The 25193-nt window shown below is 45.9% G+C and overlaps 2 protein-coding genes across 10 annotated transcripts in view; both read left to right on the top strand.

The window, feature by feature from the left end:
- Positions 1-12856, top strand: part of PKD2L1 (polycystin 2 like 1, transient receptor potential cation channel) — a 57564-nt gene extending 44708 nt beyond the window's left edge. For 3 of the 9 annotated variants that reach the window (XM_054522775.2, XM_063727707.1, XM_054522774.2), the window contains 13 exons: positions 1307-1434; positions 2203-2456; positions 3399-3623; positions 3794-4022; positions 4705-4875; positions 5862-6043; positions 6330-6450; positions 7606-7704; positions 7915-8036; positions 9563-9689; positions 10475-10593; positions 10857-10980; positions 12517-12851. In XM_054522775.2, the coding sequence (XP_054378750.1) occupies positions 1307-1434; positions 2203-2456; positions 3399-3623; positions 3794-4022; positions 4705-4875; positions 5862-6043; positions 6330-6450; positions 7606-7704; positions 7915-8036; positions 9563-9689; positions 10475-10593; positions 10857-10980; positions 12517-12549 (1934 nt within the window). In that variant the 3' untranslated portion in view covers positions 12550-12851. Of the gene's footprint in view, positions 1-1306; positions 1435-2202; positions 2457-3398; positions 3624-3793; positions 4023-4704; positions 4876-5861; positions 6044-6329; positions 6451-7605; positions 7705-7914; positions 8037-9562; positions 9690-10474; positions 10594-10856; positions 10981-11283; positions 12025-12516 lie in introns of those variants that run through there. The other 6 variants (XM_024253946.3, XM_063727706.1, XM_054522773.2 and 3 more) reach the window with 5 other exon arrangements.
- A 226-nt stretch (positions 12857-13082) lies between these two features.
- BLOC1S2 (biogenesis of lysosomal organelles complex 1 subunit 2) lies at positions 13083-23758 on the top strand. The gene is made up of 5 exons (XM_002821062.6): positions 13083-14380; positions 14765-14881; positions 19905-20024; positions 20730-20834; positions 22958-23758. The coding sequence occupies exons 1-5, from the start codon at positions 14326-14328 to the stop codon at positions 22987-22989; spliced, it is 429 nt and encodes a 142-aa protein (XP_002821108.2). The 5' UTR covers positions 13083-14325; the 3' UTR covers positions 22990-23758.
- The last annotated feature ends 1435 nt before the right edge of the window (positions 23759-25193 follow it).

The following is a 25193-nucleotide window of genomic DNA, read 5'->3' as shown; positions in this document are numbered from 1 at the left end:
CGGGGGCAGGATCCCCTGATAGCGGAGGTTGCGGTGAGCCGAGATCGTGCCATTGCACTCCAGCCTGGGCAACAAGAGTGAAAAAAAATCACCACTTGACAATGTTAGTAATAATCAGGCAAAAATCATCAAGGGATGCTAAAAGTAGCATTCACTCATGACAAGTGAAAGTGAATGATTGATGAGTAACAGAATATTTACACAGTTTGAAAGGGTCTCCCCACAAAAACACGTATTAATTACAAAAAGAAAAACAGTAATTTTACGTTGAAGAAACTGGCAGACACTACCTTAACAAAAGATTAAAGTTAATCTCACTAGTAATGAGATGAACAGGCAATATGTAGTTCCTGATATCATGCACTGAGAAAGACACAGTATCACTTCTATGGTATCCCTCCCAAAAATGCATAACCTGAATTTAAAAATAAGAAAACAGACTAACTTAAATTGAAGGACAATCTATTAAATAAATGACTTATACTTTTAGAATCCTGCTTTGTAAACAAAACTTAGAGCTCCCTACAGCCCTACCGGCACATGGGACTGGATGGTTGTGTTAGGGTGCATGAGGGAGATCAAGTTCTTCAGGGTAAAGGCCAGGTCTTTTTTTTTTTTTTTTTTTTTAATTTAACTTGCACACAATGTGTGCACAGGAAGAATCACAGGGTGATTGCTCCTAGGTCTTTTTTGATCTGGGAACACTGAGTTGCTCTCTCAGGAGATGACTGTGCCCATCTGATCATACTAGTCATGCCAGGGACAAAGGTGCTGTGCCTACCTGTCACTCCCATGGCTACAGCCACTGACACCAGGGGCCATGAGACCACATCTCTATTGTAAGGTGTTTGGCGAAGGCCTTGAACTCTAGAGGGAGTACTCTAGACTTTGGGGGCACTTTCCAAAAGGCATCACTACCTTTTGGAAGCAGACAAAAGGAATCACTACACAGTGCAGAAGGCAGAAATATCTTCGCTCTGGGGAGTAAGAACTGGGAAGTTAAGCTGGTTCAGGAAAAGAAAAATGTATTTTCATAATGACAATGTAAGAGACAACTACTGAGTGGAGTTCAGTCTTTCTGAGGTGGGTTGGAAGAAGAGGAGGAGATATTGTAGCTACAACCCTTCCCTAATGCATTTCCTGGCTTCCTCATGCCACCATTAGGCTCCTAACCAAGTCTACGAGATGGGTCCAGATGGGGGATGGGCTTCCATCTTGGAAGCATCTCTGGCTCCAGGGCAATGGGCTTTCCTGTCTCCTCTGGGGGAATGGTGAGAAGAACACAGCCTCTTGGGTTGTTTTCTAGTGACCTATGGAATGACAAGCTCCAGTGCTTACTACTACACCAAAGTGATGTCTGAGCTCTTCTTACATACTCCATCAGACACTGGAGTCTCCTTTCAGGCCATCAGCAGCATGGCAGACTTCTGGGATGTGAGTATAAGATCTTTTCTACCCCTCCCCTCTCATTCTCAATGGCCTGAGGCCACAGGTCAGACAATGCATCAGACCTTATGCTGGGAAATCAGATCAGTCAGGGATCATACTGGGTCAAAGAGCCAGGCTGAATTAATGGGTTAGGCTAGAGTTCAGGTGGAGGTGGGTAAGGGATTAATACAGCAATCAGGGAATTAACCCAGGAGTTAGATTAGTATCGGGAGTCAGAGGTAAGGCTGAACTTCAAAACGAATTTTAAATAAAGAGTAGGGCCACTTCAGTTCAGACTCTGGTCAAGGTTCATTGGTCAATGGAGGAGTTTTAAAAAGCAGGCCGGGCACGGTGGCTCACACTTGTAATCCCAGTACTTTAGGAGGCTGTGGCAGGCAAATTACCTGAGGTCAGTTGTTCAAGACCAGCCTGGACAACATGGTGAAACCCTGTCTCTACTAAAAATACAAAAATTAGCTGGGCGTAGTGATGCATGCCTGAAATCCCAGCTACTCAGGAGGCTGAGGCAGGAGAATCGCTTGAACCTGGGAGGCAGAGATTGTGGTGAGCTGAGATTGTGCCACTGCACTCCAGCCTGGGTGACAAAGTGAGACTCTGTCCCTAAAATAATAATAATAATAATAATGATAATAACAATCTTTTAAAAAGCAGTCTGGAGACAAGCTGGGGAGTCAGAGGATGAGGGCAAAGGTCATCCTAAAGGTAGGGGATCAGGAGGAGGCTGGGTAAGGTTCAAGCCAGCTTGTGGTTCAGTTTGCCCAGGGCCCACTACTGGACAGTTTGTATTGGACCAAATGGTACAACAACCAGAGCTTGGGCCATGGCTCCCACTCCTTCATCTACTATGAGAACATGCTGCTGGGGGTTCCGAGGCTGCGGCAGCTAAAGGTCCGCAATGACTCCTGTGTGGTGCATGAAGACTTCCGGGAGGACATTCTGAGCTGCTATGATGTCTACTCTCCAGACAAAGAAGAACAACTCCCCTTTGGGCCCCTCAATGGCACAGCGTGAGTGAGCCTGTCCTACCAATATCACAGGGCTTGCCCCTGTAAACCTGACATCATCCCAAGGTCTGAGAACCACTTCCACTGAGGCTTAAAGAGCCTCGAGAACACTTCAGGGGACTTCAGGGGGCATCTCCCTGAATCCCAGCTGTGACTGTTTGGGGACCTTGGTCTGTGTCACTCAGGAACAGAGGAGGTAGGTTAGCAAACACAGCCATAGCCTCCAGACTTGTTCCCACACACAGGTCGCAACCACACTTGTCCTATCTTGCATGTAGTCCTTCCAGGGAAAGCTTCCCTTCTTGCCTAGAAGTTGGTTAGGGGTATACAGAACGGGTGAAATTGAAGAGCCCAACCCTTGAGATTGATACGTGAAGCAGCAAGGGGTCAAGGATGGATGACAAATTAGGGAAGAAGGGGGAAAGGGTGGACACGACAGAAGAGGGAGGAAATAAGCACCCAGGGTAGAAAGTTTAGTGGATAGAATGGAGAAACATGGGGTGAAGGAGCCTGATGTGCAATCACAGAGCTGGAGGATCTTTTCCTCCTGGTCCAGGTGCTTCCCTTATGGGGACTATTCACGGTGGGCCAAAAGTGGGGCTTGGCTTTGTCATCCAAATCTTTGAGTGACATAGTGAAAAATCAGATTTACATTTGAGTTTCAGTTCTGTCATTTATAGCTGGATTATCTCGGTAACCTCTTTCATAGTTTCCTCTTCTGCAAAATGTGGATAATATTCACTCTCCCTTCTCAAAAGGTTGTTAGTATCAAACAGAATAATAAATGATACACTATATATGTATATATCACATATCTCATACACACACACACACACACACACGCACACAATATGTAAACCTGTAAAGCCCAGACAATGATAAAGCATTGTCATTGCCTTGGGAGATGAACTTTTGGGCTGGCTCAGCTGGCATTTTCTGTGGCAGGTGGACATACCACTCGCAGGATGAGTTGGGGGGCTCCTCCCACTGGGGCAGGCTCACAAGCTACAGCGGAGGTGGCTACTACCTGGACCTTCCAGGATCCCGACAGGGTAGTGCAGAGGCTCTCCGGGACCTTCAGGAGGGACTGTGGCTGGACAGGGGCACTCGGGTGGTGTTCATCGACTTCTCAGTCTACAATGCCAATATCAATCTTTTCTGTGTCCTGAGGTGAGCCCCCTTTCCCTACTTTATCACCCTGTCCATGGCTCCTGGTTCCCGTCTCTTGTGCATGAGACCCTTCCCTAAACTCATACCCTGTGGTGGGGGTGGAGAGGAGAGGAAGTGGGAGGAGCTGTCCCAGCCCAGGCTCCACTAGACATCTCCCCCTCCCCCTGTAGGCTGGTGGTGGAGTTTCCAGCTACAGGAGGTGCCATCCCCTCCTGGCAAATCCGCACAGTCAAGCTGATCCGCTATGTCAGCAACTGGGACTTCTTTATCGTTGGCTGTGAGGTCATCTTCTGCGTCTTCATCTTCTACTATGTGGTGGAAGAGATCCTGGAGCTCCACATTCACCGGCTTCGCTACCTCAGCAGCATCTGGAACATACTGGACCTGGTGGTCATCTTGGTGAGGGACAGATATCTAGGACTTGGGACATTCTGGGGTGAGGAGGGGGTTCCACCCTAATAGGGGCTCCAGGTTCTTCCTTTTGGAGCCCTAAGCCCTCCTTCTGACTTTTGGTCAAATCATCGTTTAACAGCTCCCTAAGTGAGAGGGAGATGTTCCCCTCTCTCAGCCCCTGGGAAACCCTGTCTCTCACATCTCCTCTCCTCCTCACCTGTCATCTGAGCCCTGCTTTTTTTTTTTTAATGTACTATATTCTGCCCCTCTCTTGTCTTTTGTCTTTATGAACCGTTCTGTGGAAACCCATGCCTTTTGTCTTCTATTCAAATATTCTGCCCCTTCTTCTTCATCTCCCTCCTATTAACGAGACAAATTCAATTCCTGACCAAAGCTTGGAAGTGGTGGGAGTGGAAGGAAATGACTGGTTCCAGTTCCCTACAGCCCTTTACAATCTATACATTAATATTTACCACTGTCCCCAATGCCTTCTCTTGGGCTTTGGAACACTTAAGATGCTCCCCAGTCATCCTACCCAGTTCCATTTGAAACTGAGTGAACAAGTCAGCAAGGAAGGCTTTTTTCCCACCTGTCTTACCTACCCTGGCTCTCCCTTGGGGCCTCATCTTGGAACTTCCCTTGAGATCCCCTTGCCTTCTCTGACACCCCCATGATCCCTGTGTGACAGCTCTCCATTGTGGCTGTGGGCTTCCACATATTCCGAACCCTCGAGGTGAATCGGCTCATGGGGAAGCTCCTGCAGCAGCCAAATACGTATGCAGACTTTGAGTTCCTCGCCTTCTGTCAGACACAATACAACAACATGAATGCTGTCAACCTCTTCTTCGCCTGGATCAAGGTACCTGGGATTCCCACACCCAGCTTTGCTTCAAGGCACACTCATTCTCCCTTCTTTTTTTTTTTTTTTTTTTTTGAGATGGAGTCTCGCTCTTGCCCAGGCTGGAGTGAAGTGGGGCGATCTCGGCTTACTGCAACCTCCACCTCCTGAGTTCAAGTGATTCTCCTGCCTCAGCCTCCTGAGTAGATGGGACCACAGGCACCCACCACCACGCCTGGCTAATTTTTGTATTTTTTGTGGAGACGGGGTTTCACCATGTTGGCCAGGCTGGTCTCGAACTCCTGACCTCAGGTGATCTGCCTACCTCAGCTTCTCAAAGTGCTAGGATTATATGCATGAGCCACCGCCCCTGACTTTTTTTTTTTTTTTTTTTTTGAGACGAAGTCTCACTCTGTTGTCTGGCTGGAGTACAATGGCACGATCTCAGCTCACTGCAACCTCTGCCTCCCGGGTTGAAGCGATTCTCCTGCCTCAGCCTCCTGAGTAGCTGGGATTACAGGCATGCACCACCACACCCAGCTAACTTTTTATATTTTTAGTAGAGACGAGGTTTCACCATGTTGGCCAGGCTGGTCTTGAACTCATGACCTTGAGCGATCCACCTGCCTCAGCCTCCCAAAGTGCTGAGATTGCAGGAGTGAGCTGCTGTACCCAGCTTTTTTTTTTTTTCTTTTTTTTTTTAATGGTCCCAGTATGTCCCTCAATCAGTTGCCCAGACTGGAGTGCAGTGGTGCAATCTCAGCTCACTGCAACTTCCGCCTCCCAGGTTCAAGTGATTCTCTGCCTCAGCCTCCCAAGTAGCTGGAATTACAGATGCGTGCCACCACGCCCAGCTAATTTTTGTATCATTCTCCCTTCTTCAATATGTGTCTCATTTTCTTTGTCTGGCTTGGCAACTCCTGTGGCCTCCATAGGCCCTTGGCATGGACTTATCAATGCTTTTCCCTTTTCCTTCTTCATCCCTTGGTTCAACATGGTCCTTCCAGATATTCAAGTACATCAGCTTCAACAAAACCATGACCCAGCTCTCCTCCACGCTGGCCCGCTGTGCCAAGGACATCCTGGGCTTCGCCGTCATGTTCTTCATTGTTTTCTTCGCCTATGCCCAACTCGGCTACCTGCTTTTCGGGACCCAAGTGGAAAACTTTAGCACTTTCATCAAGTGCATGTGTGTGTCCTGTCCCCTTCACTCCTCCCTGGCCCCTCACCCTCCAGCTCCATGGGTGTATGTATCCTTGGGGAAGATGCGTACGTGCGTGTCTGTGTGTCTGTGTTTAAAGCATCTGTGTGAGGGTCTCCGGAAGCCCTGGTGTGTGTGCTCAAATAATCTAAGCACCCTGCCCTGTGTCTATCAGATTGGGGTGGACGTGTGGTGAGGGGTCTGTCTGTGATTAGGAAAGTGGGATGGGGGGTGTTTGTTAGGCTCTGGGTAAAGCCCAGATCTGGTCTCTCAGTTTCACTCAGTTCCGGATAATCCTCGGGGACTTTGACTACAATGCTATCGACAATGCCAACCGCATCCTGGGCCCTGCCTACTTTGTCACCTATGTCTTCTTCGTCTTCTTCGTGCTCCTGGTGAGGGTCTCTCTGAGGGGTGGGGACACAGACAGCCTGCAGGGTGGAGTTTTGGTCCCAGTATGTCCCTCACTCAGGATTGATAAGTTTCTCAAATCAAGGATGGAGAGTGAGTGGGGGAGCAGATGTATGGATCTTCTGAGAGATGGTTAATGTAGTATAGCCAGCATGGTCAGTTTGCAGGTTTGCAGAGTATAAGGGAACCTGCAGACTCCCTCAGTAAAATCAAACCCTCATTCTCCAAGGATGGAAATGGGGAGAAAAGTGTCTCATGAGGAGCAGTAGCTGCACCTGGAAGCTTCTATGACTGTCCTCCAAGACTCCCCTTCTTCTGGGGATCTCATGCTGATTTCTGCTGTCACTACTTGGTAGTTCTCTCTCCCTGCCAACCATGAAAAGTCTGGATTACTATTTATTTATTTTAGACAGGGTCTCACTCTGTCACCCAGGCTGGAGTGCAGTGGTGCAATCTCAGCTCACTGCAACCTCCACCTCCCGATCTCAAACTATCCTCCCACTTTAGCTTCCTGAGTAGATAGGACCACTGGTATGGTCAGGAGCCACCACACCCAGCTAATTTTTGTATTTTTTGTAGAGACAGGGTTTTGCTGTGTTGCCCAGGCTGGTCTCTAACTCCTGGACTCAAGCAATCTGCCTGCCTTGGCCTCCCAAAGTGCTGGATTACAGGTGTAGGCCACTGTGCCCAGCTCTTGGATTTTATTCTTACTAACAAGGCCAGCAATTTTCTTTATTTGATCAATGGATGGGGATACAGATATGGATTGGGGGGTAGATGAAAAAGAGATCACAATTGTACTCTCACCCTGAAAAGCTTCTAGTTCCAATGATTGATGGGCCCTTATACGAAGGAGGTCTGTGGCATATGTTATTGTATCTCTGTGGTCAGAAAGGTTATTACAGCAACTGACAGTGAGGACACCAGGTTGGTCAAGAAGCATGATCCATCTCTAATAGAACTGTGCTGAAAGGCTGGGCTCTGGGGACCCTGAGAGGCAGGGATTGGTGGGCTGCCGAACTGGGGTTGAGAGCACTGACCCCTTTGGAACACGTGTCTTGGACATTAATGGGGTCAGTGGGCTCAATCCTTTCAGTGGGTCTGGGGGTGAGGACCCAGGTCCCCACTTTATTTTCCAGAACATGTTCCTGGCCATCATCAATGACACATATTCAGAGGTCAAGGAGGAGCTGGCTGGACAGAAGGATGAGCTGCAACTTTCTGACCTCCTGAAACAGGTGACTGCTCAGTCTCCTTGAGCTACACATTTCCATCAGTGCCCCAGTCTAAGGCTCTGTGTCCTGGTCTGTTCCTGACTGATTGAGGTGCCTGTGCCCTTGTGTGCCTTTAATTTATCCTTGGAAGCCTGGCATACTATGGGTGGGGCTGGGGGCCAGGGATGAGTGAGCAGCCTGTGAGAACTTGTGCCTATTTCCTTTCCCTTTCAGGGCTACAACAAAACCCTGCTAAGACTGCGTCTGAGGAAGGAGAGGGTTTCGGATGTGCAGAAGGTCCTGCAGGGTGGGGAGCAGGAGACCCAGTTTGAGGATTTCACCAACACCTTAAGGGAGTGAGCAACCAGAGACCCAGCCTTCTCTAATACCAGTCTCTTAAGTCCTCAACCCTCAACCATACTTCATTTGCTTATAAGCCTTTGGTTTTAGTTTGGGGGCCTCTGATCTTGACTTGCAGGCTTCAGATCTTTGCCCGTAGGTCTCCGCTCCTGACCTTCAGAACTGTGCCCTTGGTTTAAAGATCTCTGACCGTGGTTTATAACATCCTGGATCTTGTTGAACAACTCTTAGGAACCAATGTAATAATTCCCTAATCATTGAATACACACCCCACTCCCACAAAACTCTGATTTTTGTTCTATGCTTCCCTACAAACACTCATCTATTCCTTTAGCCATTCACTCCCTGATTCCCAGTCGAACATATTAACACACATTGAGCAAATACATTGTGAGCACCAGCTGCAGATCAGGCACTGAGTAATAGACAACATAATTTTTTTTTTTTTTTTTTGGAGAAAAAAAACAAAGTCCTGCTCTGTTGCCCAGGCTGGAGTGCAGCTGCACAATCTTGGCTCACTGCAACCTCAGCTTCCCCGGGGTCAAGCAATTCTCATGCCTCAGCCTCCTGAGTAGCTGGGACTACAGTCACGTGCCACCACGCCCGGCTAATTTTTGTATTTTTAGTAGAGATGGGATTTTGCCATGTTGGCCAGGCTGGTCTCAAACTCCTGGCCTCAAGTGATCCACCCACCTCAGCCTCCCAAAGTGCTGGGATTAGGAGACAACGTAATTAAATGGGACAAAGTCTTTGTTTTCTAAGAGCTCATAGACTTGCAAATAAACTGAATCACAGAATAAGTTCAACAGAAGTGACTAGGAGTAGAGGGTGATCAATTCTATCTCTGAGCTTAAGGGAAGGCTTCCTGGAAGAGGTAATGTCTAAACAGGGTTTTGGAGGATGAATAGCTCACAAGTGGACAAGCAGAGGAAGGCTCTTCCAAGAAGAGATGAAAGCACATACAAAAGCATAGAGGTCTGAAACCAAGCAACATATACAGGAGGAATAAGTAGTTGAGCATTGCTAAGGTATTAAATAAAGGGGCGGGGACGGGTGGTGGTCATAGCAGGAGATGAGACCAGAGAAACAGGCAAGGACCACACTGAGAAAGGCCACACTACCACTCTGCCAAAAGAATAGGGTGCCAGAAGGGATTTCAAGAAGGGACATTTTTAGATCTGCATATTAGAAAGGTTAATTACTCTAGTTGTATTATGGAGGATGGATTTCAGGGGTAGGGAGTAAAGGGGAAGCTGGGGCATAGCAGGTTATTTAGAGGCAAACAGATTTTGCAATAATCCCTGTAGGAGGTCATGAGGCCCTGAACCTAGTGAGCAGGAGTCAGGAGAGAAAGAAGAAACAGAACCAAGCGTTTTCCTGGGGGTAAGATTGCTAGACTTTGGAGAACCTTCTTTTCCAGAAGCAAAACTTTTGCCAGAGTCAAGCAAAAGAGTGAGGAAGTCCATAACTGAGAGGTCACTGCCACAGCTGGGCAGAACTCATTTCATCATCCTCTTCTCAGACTGGGACACGCAGAGCATGAAATCACTGAGCTCACGGCCACCTTCACCAAGTTTGACAGAGATGGGAATCGTATTCTGGATGAGAAGGAACAGGAAAAAATGCGACAGGACCTGGAGGAAGAGAGGGTGAGCTGGGCTGATGGGTGGAGAGGCAGTGTAAGGAAACAGCTCACCCTCCCCTTCCCCCAACACACCTAGAACACAAACCCACCCTGAAAACTCTCCCATAGATAGACAGTAAAGAACTCTCTAGAATAGTAGTTCCCAAACTGCTGCACATTAGAATACCCTGGGGGGCCTTTAAAAATCTTCATACTCAGGACACACACTCTAGACCAATTAAACCAGAATCTCTGGGTGTGGGGCCTAGACATCAGTACTTTTTAAAACTCCTTAGGTGATTCCAATACATTGCCAAGGTTGAGAATCATGCTCTAAAACACAGGCTTAGGAAAAATGACCAACTGCCCAAGAATCACTGATACTTCCCTCAGAGGGCTTGCCTTCTCTTGGGAATTTTCAAACTTGGATTCTTGGCTGTCCCTACTGTGCCTGCTCCATCCCTATCCAGTGTAGACCAAAAAAAGTCAAAGGCAGGGTGACAGCAGCCTAGAAAGTGCCAAGAACACTGGTAGTGTCCCTCCTCTGCTAAAATGAGTTGGCCTCTAGTAAACACCTCATCCATCAAGGCTTCTAGGATCTTGTGTTTTCTTTGAGAGGTGACTCCTCCAGAGGTTGGTCCAGCACCACCACCCTGACCCTATTGTCTCCAGAGTCTGGGAGGGAAGGAGAATAGCAAGAACTAGAACCTGAGCCTTGGTCCTGAGATCCCAGTAGAGTGGGTGATAGAACAGGAGCTGATGGCTTCCCAGAGTTATCTCCTCCCCTCTAACCTCTGACTTCCTGAGCAGGTGGCCCTGAACACTGAGATTGAGAAACTAGGCCGATCCATTGTGAGCAGCCCACAAGGCGAATCGGGTCCAGAGGCTGCCAGAGCAGGAGGCTGGGTTTCAGGAGAAGAATTCTATATGTACGTGCAGCCAAGAAGGGCTGGTTCAGGGCTGGCAACACTTCTATTATGATACCCTATCTTGTACTTTTTCCCACAACTTTCCAATTCTCTCTCCTACCCCAGGGAGAACCTCTGCTCCCCTTTAATTCTGCCTACAAGGCTGGGTCTTCCCTTCCTTGTTCCAATCAGGACACATGCCCTTCTGTGAACCCTGCCTCTTTAGACATCCAGCCCCTAGACACAGATTTCTGCTCCATTCGTCTCTCTCAAATCCCACACAGGCTCACAAGGAGAGTTATGCAGCTGGAGACTGTCCTGGAAGGAGTAGTGTCCCAGATTGATGCTGTAAGCTCAAAGCTGAAAATGCTGGAGAGGAAGGGGTGGCTGGCTCCCTCCCCAGGCGTGGTGAGTGGCCCTTCACCTGGTCCTCCTATTTCCTCACAGCTGAACTCTGCCATCTTTTCCACTCAGTGGGTGGGGCAAGAACATTTCTGAAAGACCTGTGTTTTCAGGCTCCTGGGGAAACATGTTCATAGCAGTTAGTGTATCAGCAGAGATGGGTCATGGAGATAAGGCCTGGAAGTTGCTTGCCCTGGCCTAAGGGCTGCCTTGGCCACATGAGATGGTCTGTGTCAGTCTGTTTGGGCTAATATAATAAATTATCATAGACTGGGTGGCTTATAAGCAACACAAGTTTGTTCCTCACAGTTTGGGAGGCTGGGAAGTCAAAAGATCAAGATGACAGTAGATTCAGTATCTGTTGAGGGCCCACTTCCTGATTCATAGAGAGCTGTCTTCTTGCTGTGCACTTTCATGGTGGAAGGGGTAAGGGAAGTCTCCTTTATTTTATTTTTTAATTTTATTTATTATTATTATTTTTTGAGACGGAATTTCACTCTTGTTGGCCAGGCTGGAGTGCAATGGCGCGATCTCGGCTCACTGCAACCTCCGCCTCCTGGGTTCAAGTGATTCTCCTGCCTCATCCTCCCAAGTAGCTGGGATTACAGGCATATGCCACCACACCCAGCTAATTTTGTATTTTTAGTACAGATGGGGTTTCTCCATGTTGGTCAGGCTGGTCTCGACCTCTTGACCTCAGGTGATCCACCCGCCTTGGCTTCCCAAAGTGCTGGGATTACAGGCGTGAGCCCATTCATAAGGGCTACATACTCACTATCTAATCCCCTCCCAAAGGCCCCACCTCCTAATACTATCACATTGGGGATTACAATTTTAACGGATGAATTTGGGAGGAACGCAAACAGTCTATAGCAGTCTGAGTTCTCTGGAATCAGATACAGAGAAAAGAAAAGTGGTACACAAACTATTTCTTCAAATGATTTGTCCCTTTCTTCTTCCAACAGAAGGAACAAGCTATTTGGAAGCACCCGCAGCCAGCCCCAGCTGTGACCCCAGACCCCTGGGGAGTCCAGGGTGGGCAGGAGAGTGGTGAGGAAGGGGGCCTAAAGCATCAGACAGCAGGCTTCCCTCCCTGTGCCTCCGCACAGGCCCCCTCGCCACATCCCCTGCACTTCTAGGACAACAGGTCCCATCATGGCTGCTGCTGAGCCCCACTCTGCATCTGGCCTTTTGAGCCAATGTTTCTGTGTGTGGTGGGCATCATGCTTAGGCTTGTGACTCAGTGTTTCTGTGTGTTGCCACATAGCTCTGTGAAATAACATCTTCCGCTGGGCCTTTTACTCCCTGTGTACTTAGCTCTGTGTGTTAATTTAAAAAAAAATGTTAACAAACAGGATAAAGAGAGGGAGGGTAATGGCTCTTCCTAAGCATCTGGATAGCCATGGTCTGTGAAAAAGGTAGAAACCAAGAGAGTAGGCGGTATCTAGATGTCTTCCTACTTCCCAGTGAATCTTATTCTTATCCTTTGTGCATCCCAAGATTTGTTACTAGCACCCATGGGTTTCTTGTTTTCCCCTATAGAGGTTCCCTATAAAAGAGAAGAGGAAGCCTTAGAGGAGAGGAGACTTTCACGTGGTGAGATTCCAATGCTGCAGAGGAGTTAAGTGTGAGGCACTCCTGGAGCAAAGTCTATGAAGGATCTTCTGCAAGAGGCCGCCTTCTGGTCCACTGAACCTGGAAACTGAGTGGGCTTTAAGCAGGAGATAAAAATGGAGCCTGAAGGGAATCAGGCAAGGAAATGACCTCAGGATTCAGAGATCTTCGAATTAATATGTGGTGGGTTCTGACATTATTCTTCCACAAGACCATGTGGGTTTCCATGGTGGCTATTAATAAAACTCCTTAGGAAAACTTGGACTTTGCATTTGCTTCTGGTATTATAGAGGGAAGAAAGGCCATCCATGTGCCTGGGCTGGAATAGGTTCATGCTCTCTAGGGGGTATAGAGTAGGTGCAGTGATGGGAAGGAGCTGGGCTATAAGAACTTCTAGGCCCAGCACAGTGACTCATGCTTGTAATCCCAGCACTTTGGGAGGCTGAGTTGGGCGGATCACTTGAGGCCAGAAGTTCCAGACAAGCCTGGGCAAAATGCTGAAATCCTGTCTTTAATAAAAATACAAACAAATTAGCCGGGTGTGGTGGCGCATGCCTCTTATCCCAGCTACTTGGGAGGCCGAGGTATGAGAATCGTTTGAACTTGGGAGGTGGAGGTTGCAGTGAGCTGAGCCGAGATCACGCTACTGTACTCCAGCCTGGGTGACAGAGCGAGACTCTGTTTCAAAAAAAAAAAGAACTTCTGGCTCGCAGGAATGGCTTGAAGTAGTGGTTACTATGGTTGCACCATAGGAAAAGTGGGGACAGGTGACAAGTGAGACTCAGTCCTCAGGGTGGAGACAGTCAGGGTAGGAGGGCTGGGGATAAGGGGTAGCTGGTGTGTGTGTGTATGTGCTAGCATCGGGGTGGGGTGAGAGGGTGCAGAGGGAGGATAACCAGGGATAAGATAAGAAACTACCAAGATTTTGGGTGTCCAGGAGCCTGCCTGAGGCCTGCTGAATATCTCCTATCCCTTCTTCTGTGGCCTTTATCCCTCCTCATTTTGCACCTTCGATTGCTCCCCAGTCACTTCTTCTCATCCATCTCTTTCACTCACTCCTGTTCTCCCATCCCATTAAGTACTCTGTATACCTAGGAGGCTTGTGAAACAGCTTAAATGCAATTCAGATAACCAGAGTGTATCCTCAGCCCTAAAAAAGTTACAGTCCAAGCTTTCTTCAAGAAAGGCTGTATCAACTGAAGAGAAGTAGATGCCTGCCTGCAGTTTAAGAAATAGGGGCCAGTGAGTTGGTGTTAACTCAGGACATTGGGAGGGAGAGTATTTAGGACCAGAGATCAATGCCTGAAGGTTTCCCAAAGTGTGGACGAGACAACCTGTAAAACTTTGGATTCCCTGAGCAATCTTTTGATGACTAACTCCAGTGCGGAGTGTCAGGAGAGGGGGCAACCCGTCTTCAGTGGTTTGGGTCAGCAGGCCACAAACAGGGTTGACTATTCCCAGACGGGTCGTGAGTGGTACAAGATGAGTGATGCCTCCAGGGTGTGACTGTAGGGATGAGCTCGCCCTCAGTCCCAGACGTCGCGACTGTTGGCAGTGGATCAATTCACAACAGCCTGGCGTAGCTTCAGTTTCGGCTCCGGAATCGCCCTTTGCTGTGTCATAGACCTGAGGCTGGACTGGACCGCTAGGCGCAGGACTGCAGGGCCGGCCGGGTGGGCGGGACACACCCAGTGCGCACGCGCAGCACCCCGGCCCGGAAACAGCGCAGGGTCTGCTATGGCGGCGGCAGCCGAGGGCGTCCTGGCGACCCGGCGTGATGAGCCCGCCCGAGGTACCCGGAATGGATGGGGAGGAAGCGTCTGGTGGGGGGCTTGGGGCTCCATCTCGGGAGGGCGAGGTTGAGTGTGTGGTGGCTCACCTGGCAGGAACGGGCTGGTGAGAGGAGTGCACTTGTCTCTGCGCGCGAGTGTTTGTCCTGTCAGGGTGACTGGGATGGTTTAGCGGGGGTGCCGGGTATGGGCGAGGGGCGGTGCGAGGGAGGCGAGTTGGTGTGTCAGATGGGCAGGGACGCAGTGAAGGACTTGAAATTATGGCAGATGGAGAATGGAGCCGACTTGATGGAATGAAGGCAAGTGGAGGGATGTCGGAACAGGCTGCTTTGGCTGGATTAGCACCGGGTGTAGGCGGGACACTTAGTCATTCTCCCTTGGCCCAGACGATGCCGCCGTGGAGACAGCTGAGGAAGCAAAGGAGCCTGCTGAAGCTGACATCACTGAGCTCTGCCGGGACATGTTCTCCAAAATGGCCACTTACCTGACTGGGGAACTGACGGGTGAGGCGGGGTCTGGGTTGATTCGGGTGCGGTTTGGCCCAGGAGGCCTGGGAGATGGTTAGCAGCATCAGTCTGCAGCTCCCTTCCTACACTGCATGCCCTGAGACAGGCCTGTTGGAAGTTTGGGGAGGTCATGAATGGGAGAGAAAGAGAATACAACTCTGCAGGCCTCTGTAACATAGACTAATGAGAAAACAATAACAAAAAAGAATTCATATCCAGCAACAGTAATCAAGAAGTGCTTCCTTGGGGAAAGTGTATTTTGAGCAGGGTTGTGAAGGGAGTTATTGGTGGAAAAGGGGGAGATGATACAACTAGTGAATGAGGTGGTATGTCCAAGCAATGTGTTTGGCTAAAGCAGAAGATGTGTTTACCGGGATAAAGAGAAATGAAATTGAGGAACGGGGAGTGACCTGCAGATTTAGGGACCTATTAGTTTGGTCTGAGGATTTGATAACCGATCCTTTGCGACATGACTAGTGTTTGATCGTTTCCAAGTGGACACATGACCTATGTGTGGAGGAGGATCAGAAAGTGAAGTATGGGCCGGGCGCGGTGGCTCATGCCTTTAACCCCAGAGGCTGAGGCTAGTGGATCACTTGAGGTCAGGAGTTTGAGACCAGCCCGAGCAAAATGGCGAAATCCTGCCTCCACTAAAAATACAAAAATTAGCCGGCCGTGGTGGTGGGCGCCTGTAATCCCAGCTACTGGGGAGACTGGGGCAGGAGAATCGCTTGAACCCAGGAGGTGGAGGTTGCAGGTTGCAGTGGACTGAGATCACGCCACTTGCACTCCAGCCTGGGCGACAGAGTGTGACTCCATCTCAAAAAAAAAAAAAGAAAGAAAGTGAAGTCTGGTCCAGTACAGCATCTCAAAAACATTTATTAAATTGTTTCACTTCCCCAGGAAATTACTGTAAGCTAAATTTGTGAACCAGAATCTATGAGAAAAGGCTTGATACAGAATAGTAGGGGTTGTGAATCTGTAATTTTTTTTTTTTTTCTTTTTCTGTTTTTAAGAGACAGGGTCTCACTATGTTGCCTGGGCTGGTCTTGAACTCCTGAGCTCAAGTGATCCTCTTTCCATCTATTTTGGTTGATGGCACCGCCCAGGCTTAAAACCCCAGATACATCTTAGTCTGCTTCCATCCCTCAATATCTACTTGAACAAGTCCTATAAATTCCACTTCTGTAATGTTCTTGCACCCATGCTCTCCTTTCCATTCCTTTTACCACCACTCTGCCTGAGATCTTCATTACTTTTCTTTTATTATTATTATTATTTAAAAAAATATGGCCAGGCACTGTGGCTCACACCTGTAATCCCAGCACTTCGGGAGGCCTAGGCAGGCGGATCACCTGAGGTCAGGAGCTCCAGACCAGCCTGCTCAACATGGCGAAACCCTGCCTCTACTAAAAATACAAAAATTAGCCAGGTGTGGTGGCGCACGCCTGTAATCCCAGCTACTCAGGAGGCTGACACGGGAGAATCGCTTGACCTGAGAGGTGGAGGTTATAGTGAGCTGTGATTGTGCCATTGCACTCCAGCCTGGGTGATGGAGGGAGACTCTGTCCTAAATAAATAAATAATAGAGATGAGGTCTGCTCCGTTGCCCAAGCTGGCCTCAAGTGATCCTAACACCTCAGCTTCCCAAAATGCTGGGATTACAGGTGTGAGCCACTGCACCCAGCTGTGACTCTGTAAGTTATCAGCCTGATTATTTGTTTGTTTATTTTTGAGCAAGAGAAACCAAGTAACAAAATGTAGGTTTTTGGCTTCTCTTTAATAATTCCAAAGATTTGGCGCTACTAGCCCCTGCATTTTTTCAAGGCTATAATTGACTAGAGCTGAGCAGCTGCCTCTTAAAAGGATTAGTGCTATCTAATTTGTCCTTACCACTTCCTGTTTTTTCCCCTTTACTGGGAACTAGTGTTAAGTGCCATTGATCACTGTTCTCTACTGTTATTTTTATTAGTAGCAGTACAGAAATGGTTTTCTATACCAATGGCTCTATCAAAACTGGTAAAGTAAATGATGGGCTAAGAGGATCACATATTCCAAGAAGTAAGGGGAAGCACATTTCTTCATGGAAGTGAATAATTTTCTTATGCATTTAATGTGCAAACACTTGGCTTACTTTACTCATTTACATTATCTTGCTGGCTTCTAGGTGTTTGAATATGTCACCCTTGTTTTATTTTATTTTATTTTATTTTATTTAGACAGAGTTTTCACTCTTGTTGCCCAGGCTGGAATGCAGTGGTGCAATCTCGGCTCACTGCAACCTCCGTCTCCCAGGTTCAAGCAATTTTTCTGCCCCAGCCTCCAAAGTAGCTGGGATTACAAGCACACGCCACCACGCCTGGCTAATTTTTTTTTTTATATTTAGTAGAGATGAGGTTTCGCCATGTTGGCCAGGCTGGACTTGAACTCCTGACCTCAAGTGATCTGCCCACCTTGGCCTCCCAAAGTGCTGGGATTACAGGCATGAGGCGCAATGCCTAGCTGTGACCTTTGTTTTAGAGAGACTAATTTGATAGCAGTATAAATATGAGAGTGTAGATATGGGGGAGAGAGAACAGAGAGAGATGAGCAATAATTCAGATGAAAAGTAATAGAGGACCAGGCACCGTGGCTCATGCCTGTAATCCTAGCACTTTGGGAGGCAGGAGGATTGCTTGAGGCCAGTAGTTCAAGACCAGCCTGGGCAACATAGCACGACTCCATCCTTGTAGTCTTGTCTTTTCCCCTACCATCCAGAGGTTACATGCTCCAAGTAATCTAATAATAATAAAAGAGAAGAAAAGTAATGAAGATATGAGGCAGAGTGGTGGTAAAAGGAATGGAAAGGAGAACATGGGTGCGACAACATTACAGAAGTGGACTTTATAGGACTTGTTTAAGTAGATATTGAGGGATGGAAGCAGACCAAGATGTATCTGAGGTTTTAAGCCTGGGTGGTGCCATCAGCCAAAATAGCTGGAAAGAGGAACCATGTTTAGTGTGAAAATGTTTTCAGTTTTGGGTTGGCTGCTTGTTGATATAACTAGGGAACTTAGGTGACTTGTACGTTGGATTCCAGAGCTCAGAGATTGATCAGAGCACAAAAAACAGATTTCGGAGTCACTTTCATAGTGGTGTGATTGGAGGCTGTGCAGGATGAGATTGCCAAGGAAGAGCTTAGAAGTAGGTAAGAGAGTCTAGGCTAAAATGTCAGGGAATGCCTGTATGGTGCACTTAATTTGTTTTTAATAACACTTAAAGTACCTAGGTTTCCAAATGATTTATTATATAATTAATTTTAAGCAAATTGTTATTTTCCTATGATTGTTATTCTTACTTGCACAAATGCTTTATTGAATTTAAGAGTAAATTGATATTTCCTCTCAAACTGCTAGTTTCTAGCATAAGCCTGGGAATGCCCATAGGTATGTGCTACCCATGTAAACATCAGTTATGTGTTACAGCTGAGAAAAAGTTGAGAACTGTTAGTTAAGTGGGTCTGATAAGAAAGGATCTGGCATAGACATCTAAGAAGAGCAGTTAGAGATTAGAAAATCGGTGTAGTACAATGCCATAGCAGCCAAAGAAAATGAGCATTTCCCAAAGAAAAAGAGATCAGTAGTGTCCAAGACAATGGAGAGGTTTAGGCGGATAAGAACTGAGCAAATGCCATGGATTTGGTGGTTAGCAGAGCATGGATGACCTTGGAGCATGTAATCTCTGGATGGTAGGGCCAAAAACCAGACTACAAGGGTATATGTAAGTAAATGGTAAGGAAGAGGATGTAGTGAGTGTCAGCTACTTTTTCAAATTGTTTAGCAGTGAAGCTCCTTTGCTTTACTGAGCAAATGATATAGGTGTAGCAGAATAGAGAGAGTGCTTTTGAGCTGGAAGAAATCTGAGTATATTGCTAAATAGAGAGGAAGGTGCCAGGAGAGAGGGAGAATTTGGAAATGCAAGTGAAAGGGGATGATTGAAGAGAGGCCGTGAAGAAGTAGAAGTGTTTGGGGTCAAGGCCACAAGAGGAGGGGGTTGTCTTGGCAAGAATAGGAACATTTCTGCCTCTTGGGAAGATATTAAGATCCAGAGAAGTTTAGAAGTAAGGCAGAGAGAAAAACAAAAAACAAAAGAAGTAAGGCAGAGAGGTTGAAGCAGCTTATGTTAATGGACTTGGCCTTTAGGAAAATTGGAGTAGAGACCATTTGCTTTGAATGGGGATAGGGAAAGAACTGAGGATATGAGAAGCAGACAGATGGTTTGGAAATGTCACTGCATAAAATGCAATATAGAATTATACATGGTAATAAATGAGTTACTAAGAAGTAGTGAGGTCCTAGCTGATAGTGTGTGTGTGTGTATATATATATATATATTTTTTTTTTTTTTTTTTGAGATGGAGTCTCACTCTATCACCCAGGCTGAAGTGCAGTGGCGCAATCTCGGCTCACTGCAACCTCCGCCTCCTGGATTCAAGCAATTCTCTGCCTCAGTCTCCCGAGTAGCTAAGATTACAGGTGCCTGCCACCACGCCCGGCTAATTGTTTTGTATTTTTAGTAGAGATGGGGTTTCACTATCTTGGCCAGGTTGGTCTTGAACTCCTGACCTCGTGATCACCCGCCTCGGCCTCCCAAAGTGCTGGGATTACAGGCATGAGCCACCGCGCCCAGCCTGATAGTATATATATTATATGTATATAAGTTAAATGTTTTCATGCTGTAGAAGTACCAAGACTATTTTACCTCCCTTTTCTTAGGACATGAGTTTATCATTTCCCTTTGTAACCATGATCCTGAACCTTCTGGATCTTGTTTGGTTTAAATAGTTTTCTGATTGTTGCCTGAATTTCTACCTAGACTTTCAGAGTACATAGGCTGAGTTATAAATGTCATAGATCAAAAGTGGCCCACTCCTTTGACACTTCGTTGGTCCTGCCTTGAACTACCACTTAGCTTATGCTCCCATGTTCTAATGATCTAAGACAAATCTTAAAGACATTACATCTTCTGTTTAATTTTCAAGCCACCAGTGAAGACTATAAGCTCCTGGAAAATATGAATAAACTCACCAGCTTGAAGTATCTTGAAATGAAAGATATTGCTATAAACATTAGTAGGAACTTAAAGGACTTAAACCAGAAATGTAAGTAATAATATTTGTAATTAAACATGTTTGTATTTAATGTTCTTTTGTGCTTGGGGCCATGGAGAAGAGGAGGGAACATGACAGCCTTGTCTTGTGGGAGCTTGTTTTCTAAAAATGAATTCCAAATTTAAGATGAATTTCTTCCATTCTGAGGATTAGCATGTTTTGTTTGTATGGTTATTTTTGCTTCTAAATCTTGATTTTATCAGTTTATTCCTGGAATGGGAGGGGGCAAAGGAAGGGTGGCCAGATTCTAATGAATTGATTTACAAATCCATAAAGGATTACTCTATAAGCAGAAAACCAAAAACTCTATAATGGAAAACACTAATTTAGAGTATTCGAATATATTGTTTCCATTGACTTATTATTTTTGTGTTCCTTGTCTCTAGGGTGCTCTTTCTTGGTATGGGAGTACCCAAGAAACAGAATCAGTAATGGAAAGATTGCTCAAGGAGCAAGAAATTAAAAAGAACGGAAAATTAGTAGATGAGAGACACTAAGTCTGGGCCACAGTCGTGCCTGATCAACTAGCTACTGTCTTCTAAAGCACCTGCCCTGCTAGTGCTCAGAATCATGTCATGCCACCTAATCTGTCTTAGCATAGCTGGAGAGACACTAGCATTATTACTTTTCCACTCTTTTCCTATATTCCTTGTTGATAAAACCATATAAACATGAAGTTTTTCTTTGTTTTTAAAGATGCTGGACTGCAGCCTTATCTGGATCAGATCAATGTCATTGAAGAGCAGGTAGCAGCTCTTGAGCAGGCAGCTTACAAGTTGGATGCATATTCAAAAAAACTGGGTAACCGTTTTTACTTCTGTTTTGATGTAATAAAGAGTGCTTCTTGCCAGCATATTCTTAGTAAACATAATAGTTAACATTTATGGTGTGCCTACAGTGATCTATTAATCTTCACAAAACCTTAGTAATTTATTATTATATTAATAAACATAACATTTCCTGATTACTTAATGACATATCAGGCACTGTTCTTGGTGCTTTACCTGTATTATGTTTGGTTTTTGTTTTTGGTTTGTTTTTTTTTGAGACAAGTTTCACTCTTGTTGCCCAAGCTGGAGTGCAATGGTACGATCTCGGCTTACTGCAACCTCTGCCTCCTCGGTCTGGGTTCAAGCGATTCTCCTGCCTCAGCTCCCCGAGTAGCTGGGATTACAGGCGCGCCACCACGCCTGGCTAATTTTGTATTTTTAGTAGAGACGGGGTTTCTCCATGTTGGTCAGGCTGGTCTCGATCTCCCAACCTCAAGTGATCTGCCCACCTCAGCCTGGCCTGTATTATGTTTTTTTATCTTCCCAATAATCTGTGAGGTAAGTACATGATTTTTTTTTTTTTGTACTTTTCGTAGAGACGAGGTTTCACCATGTTGGCCAGGCTGGTCTTGAACTCCTGACCTCGTGATCCGCCCGCCTCAGCCTCCCAAAGTGCTGGGATTATAGGTGTGAGCCAGCATGTCTGGTTCAAGTACATGATTTTTATCCCCATTTTGTAGGCAAGGAAACTGTGGTTTAAGGGGATAAGTAAGTTGCTTAAGGACACTAAGCCAGTACAGGGAAGAGCCATATTTCTAAGCAGGTCTGTTTGCTTACAAAGCTCAAGTTCTTATTTATAGTTGAGAAGGCAGAAGCACCCTTAATAATGTAGATAAATATGTCTTAAATGAATAGTCAGTTGAGGATTTTCTTGAAAGATCACTTTTCCTTTGAGGAAGAAACTAGTATTTTTAGTACTAGTGGTTTGCTAACTGGCTCTGGCTCTTACATACATGGTTAAAAGTAAAGAATTTAGTGGGTTTTTTGTTGTTGTTTTGTTTTTTTTCCTATAGGAGATGAGGTCTTGCTGTGTCACCCAGGCTAGGGTGCAATGACGTGATCATAGCTCACTGTAGCCTTGAACTTCTGTGCTCTAGTGATCCTCCTGCCTCAGCCTCCTGAGTACCTGGGACTATAGGTGTGCACCATCACATCCAGCTACTTTAAAAAATTTGTTTTTGAAACAAGGCCTTGCTGTGTTGCCCAGGCTGGTCTCGAACTCATGGCCTTAAGCAGTCCTCCCACCTCAGCCTCTCAAGTAGCTGGAATCACAGGCCTGAGCCATCACATCTGGCCTGAGTTTGTTTTTATCCTTATAACGTTTACAGATTATTTTATTTTCATCATTTAACAAGGGCTGACTACTTCAAGAAAGTAGTTTGTAGTAGGCTGGGATTTGATATGGGTGGTGATTAACAATCAGTTTTATTTTCTACAGTTACATTTAGCCAGTGATTACCATGAACCTTACCGCATAGAAGGCAGGGGTAACCTTACCATGTAGAAGGTATCTTGGTTCACAGTAACCATTTGTGACAGAGTCCCTTTTTCTGTTAAAATTGTGAAACCAGGTGCTTTCATGGTTTTAATAGAAAAACGGAATGTCACAGTAAGAGGCTTATTTGATGGCCTTTTAAATCTCTGTATCTTTCAAAATTGCTTTCCTGGAGTAAGGTGTAAGGATAAGAACATACAGGAGGAAACACACATTTATACTTCCTGAGGGTTCCAGTCTGGTTCCAGAGGGCACCTGGGACAGTGCTGAGAGAGGCAGTTTTTTAGTAAGGCTCCCGATAGGTCAAGTGACAGATCTGCCCCATCCTGGTGGAGCTGTCACAGCTAAGTAGGTGCTGTTGACAGGGTGAGGACTTCATGAACCTGTGTTAGGCTCTCAATTCTGAGTGTCTGTGCTTGAATTCTTATTCCAAGTTTTACAGATCAGTGATCTGTATATTTGGACAGATGATGAGATTGAAGCTAATAGATTTTTAGCAATATTATACATATTTTTTTAACTTGACTGGAAATGCTAACTAAAAACTGTCATTGTAAGAGCCAGTTTTAAAAGATGTAACTCTCCCTCATCCCTCACAGAAGCCAAGTACAAGAAGCTGGAGAAGCGATGAGAAACTTATTTCTATGGGACGGAGTCTTTTTTTTTTAATGTGGAAGAATGTCTTATAAAACCTGAATCCTGAGGCTGATGAATTGTGAAAATTCCTCAAAAGGAAATTATGCTGGTCATCCCAGGAACATCTCAATGTTCGAGTAAACTGGAGGACTGTGGCTATTCCTGAACCTTCTTTGAGGCAGAATCCCTCAGAATCTCACACTTATAACTCCCTACCTTTTACTTGAATGCTTTGCCATATTCAGGACAGAGACTCTCACAAAGTTCAGAAAACAGCTGGACTTACCAGTAAAATCAAATGAGAGGACCTATTTTCTCTGGTAGTGGTTGATTACTACATTATTTTCTTAAGTGGCTGGTTTTTTAGTTACTATGTAAATGGTCGGTTTTTTTTTTTCTGTTAATGATGCTAATGTGTTGTAAACAAGATTCTAAATTTAAAAAGGAAAACAAAACAAACTTGTTCTTTGCAGCTTATCACCTTGTGAATGTCGGTGACTTACTTTTCCATAATATTGCAAATAACATAAAATCTTAAAATAATTCCAAGCTGAGTCTTCTAGATTGAGCAGAAATGGTGAAAGGAGTATTGATAACTTGGCATATGTGATGGGTCCCTCTTGTTTATTTTCTATGTGAATCACATTGACATGCGGTCAGTTTGGGAAATGTGATGAAAACAAAGACTAAATGGGTATGTATGTTTATGTGTTGGGTAGGGAGGTGACGATTGCCACTTATAAAATAAAGGATTTTATAAAATACCTTCCTACTGTGTATGTAGGATTTGGGGGGATCTTAGGGACCTAATCGACTTCTTTTCACACCAAAAACATCAGACAATGGGACATACTGACTGACCAATTTGGGTTGAAAGATAGGCAGCCTTACCCAGAACACAACATTAGCAGCTGGGAAGGTGTCTGAGGTCCCCAATTACATATCCCAAAGAGTTTCTTACTTCTGTTTCTGTCATTTCCCCTCTGTTCCAGACAGTCATCATTTATCCTCTGTTCTTCCTGGACTGTTGCTGTGGTCTCTTCTCATCTTAACTGTCCCTCCAAACCACCCTTCACACTGCTGCCAGAGCAATCTTAAAAATGTAAACCAGCCCTATTACTCCTGCTTAGAACCCTATAGTGACTTATCATGGCCTCTCTGAAAAATCTAGACTTTCATTACGCATACAAGTCCTTTGTGTTTTTTTGTTTGTTTGTAGACAGGGTCTCTATTGTCACCCAGGCTAGAGAGCGGTGGTGTGATAATAGCTCACCTTAACCTCTAGGCTCAACTGATCCTCCCACCTCAGCCTCCTGAATAGCTAGGACTACCAGCACGCTCCACCATGCCTTGCTAATTATTTTTTATACAGATGGAGTCCCACTATGTTGTCCAGGCTGGTCTTGAACTGGCCTCAAGTGATTCTCTTACCACAGCCTGCCAGAGTGCTGGGATTGTAGGCATGAACCACTGTGCCTAACATAAGGCCCCTATTTAAACATTTTTCTTAAATAAAAAACAAAAGAGGAATTAAACTGTAACTCTACTGTCTCAACATAGAATCAGTCTTACCCCTTCTTCCAACCCTTTTCCTTTTTCCTTTTCCGTGCATGTATTGATCTTTTTTTTTTTTTTTTTTTTTTTGAGATGAAGTCTCGCTCTGTCGCCTGGGCTGGAGTGCAGTGGTGCGATCTTAGCTCACTGCAACCTCTGTTTCCCGGGTTCAAGCAATTCTCCTGCCTCAGCCTCCCGAGTAGCTGAGAATTACAGGTGCCCACCACCACGCCAGGCTAATTTTTGTATTTTTAGTAGAGATGGGGTTTCACCATGTTGGCCAGGCTGGTCTCGAACTCCTGACCCCAAATGATCCACCCACCCGGGCTGGAGTGCAGTGGTGCGATCTTAGCTCACTGCAACCTCTGTTTCCCGGGTTCAAGCGATTCTCCTGCCTCAGCCTCCCAAGTAGCTGAGAATTACAGGTGCCCGCCACCACACCAGGCTAATTTTTGTATTTTTAGTAGAGACGGGGTTTCACCATGTTGGCCAGGCTGGTCTCGAACTCCTGACCCCAAATGATCTAAATCTAAATAGATTTAGATTTACAGGAATGTTGCAAAGATAATACAGAATTTAATGGATGAGTTTTTTTTATTGATGTATAATAGATGTATGTATTTTCAGAGTACATGTAATAATTTA

Source organism: Pongo abelii, chromosome 8 (genome assembly GCF_028885655.2).
Source record: "Pongo abelii isolate AG06213 chromosome 8, NHGRI_mPonAbe1-v2.0_pri, whole genome shotgun sequence".
NCBI lineage: Eukaryota > Metazoa > Chordata > Mammalia > Primates > Hominidae > Pongo > Pongo abelii.
The sequence above is the reverse complement of the archived record's forward strand: the minus strand, read 5'-3'. Positions and strand labels throughout refer to the sequence as shown.

Coding starts and splice junctions, on each gene's coding strand:
- BLOC1S2 (XM_002821062.6), top strand. CDS start 14,326: ATGGCGGCGGCAGCCGAGGGCGTCCTGGCGACCCGGCGTGATGAGCCC. Junction 14,882..19,904: donor CCTGACTGGGGAACTGACGG/GTGAGGCGGGGT, acceptor TTAATTTTCAAG/CCACCAGTGAAGACTATAAG. Junction 20,025..20,729: donor AAAGGACTTAAACCAGAAAT/GTAAGTAATAAT, acceptor TTGTTTTTAAAG/ATGCTGGACTGCAGCCTTAT.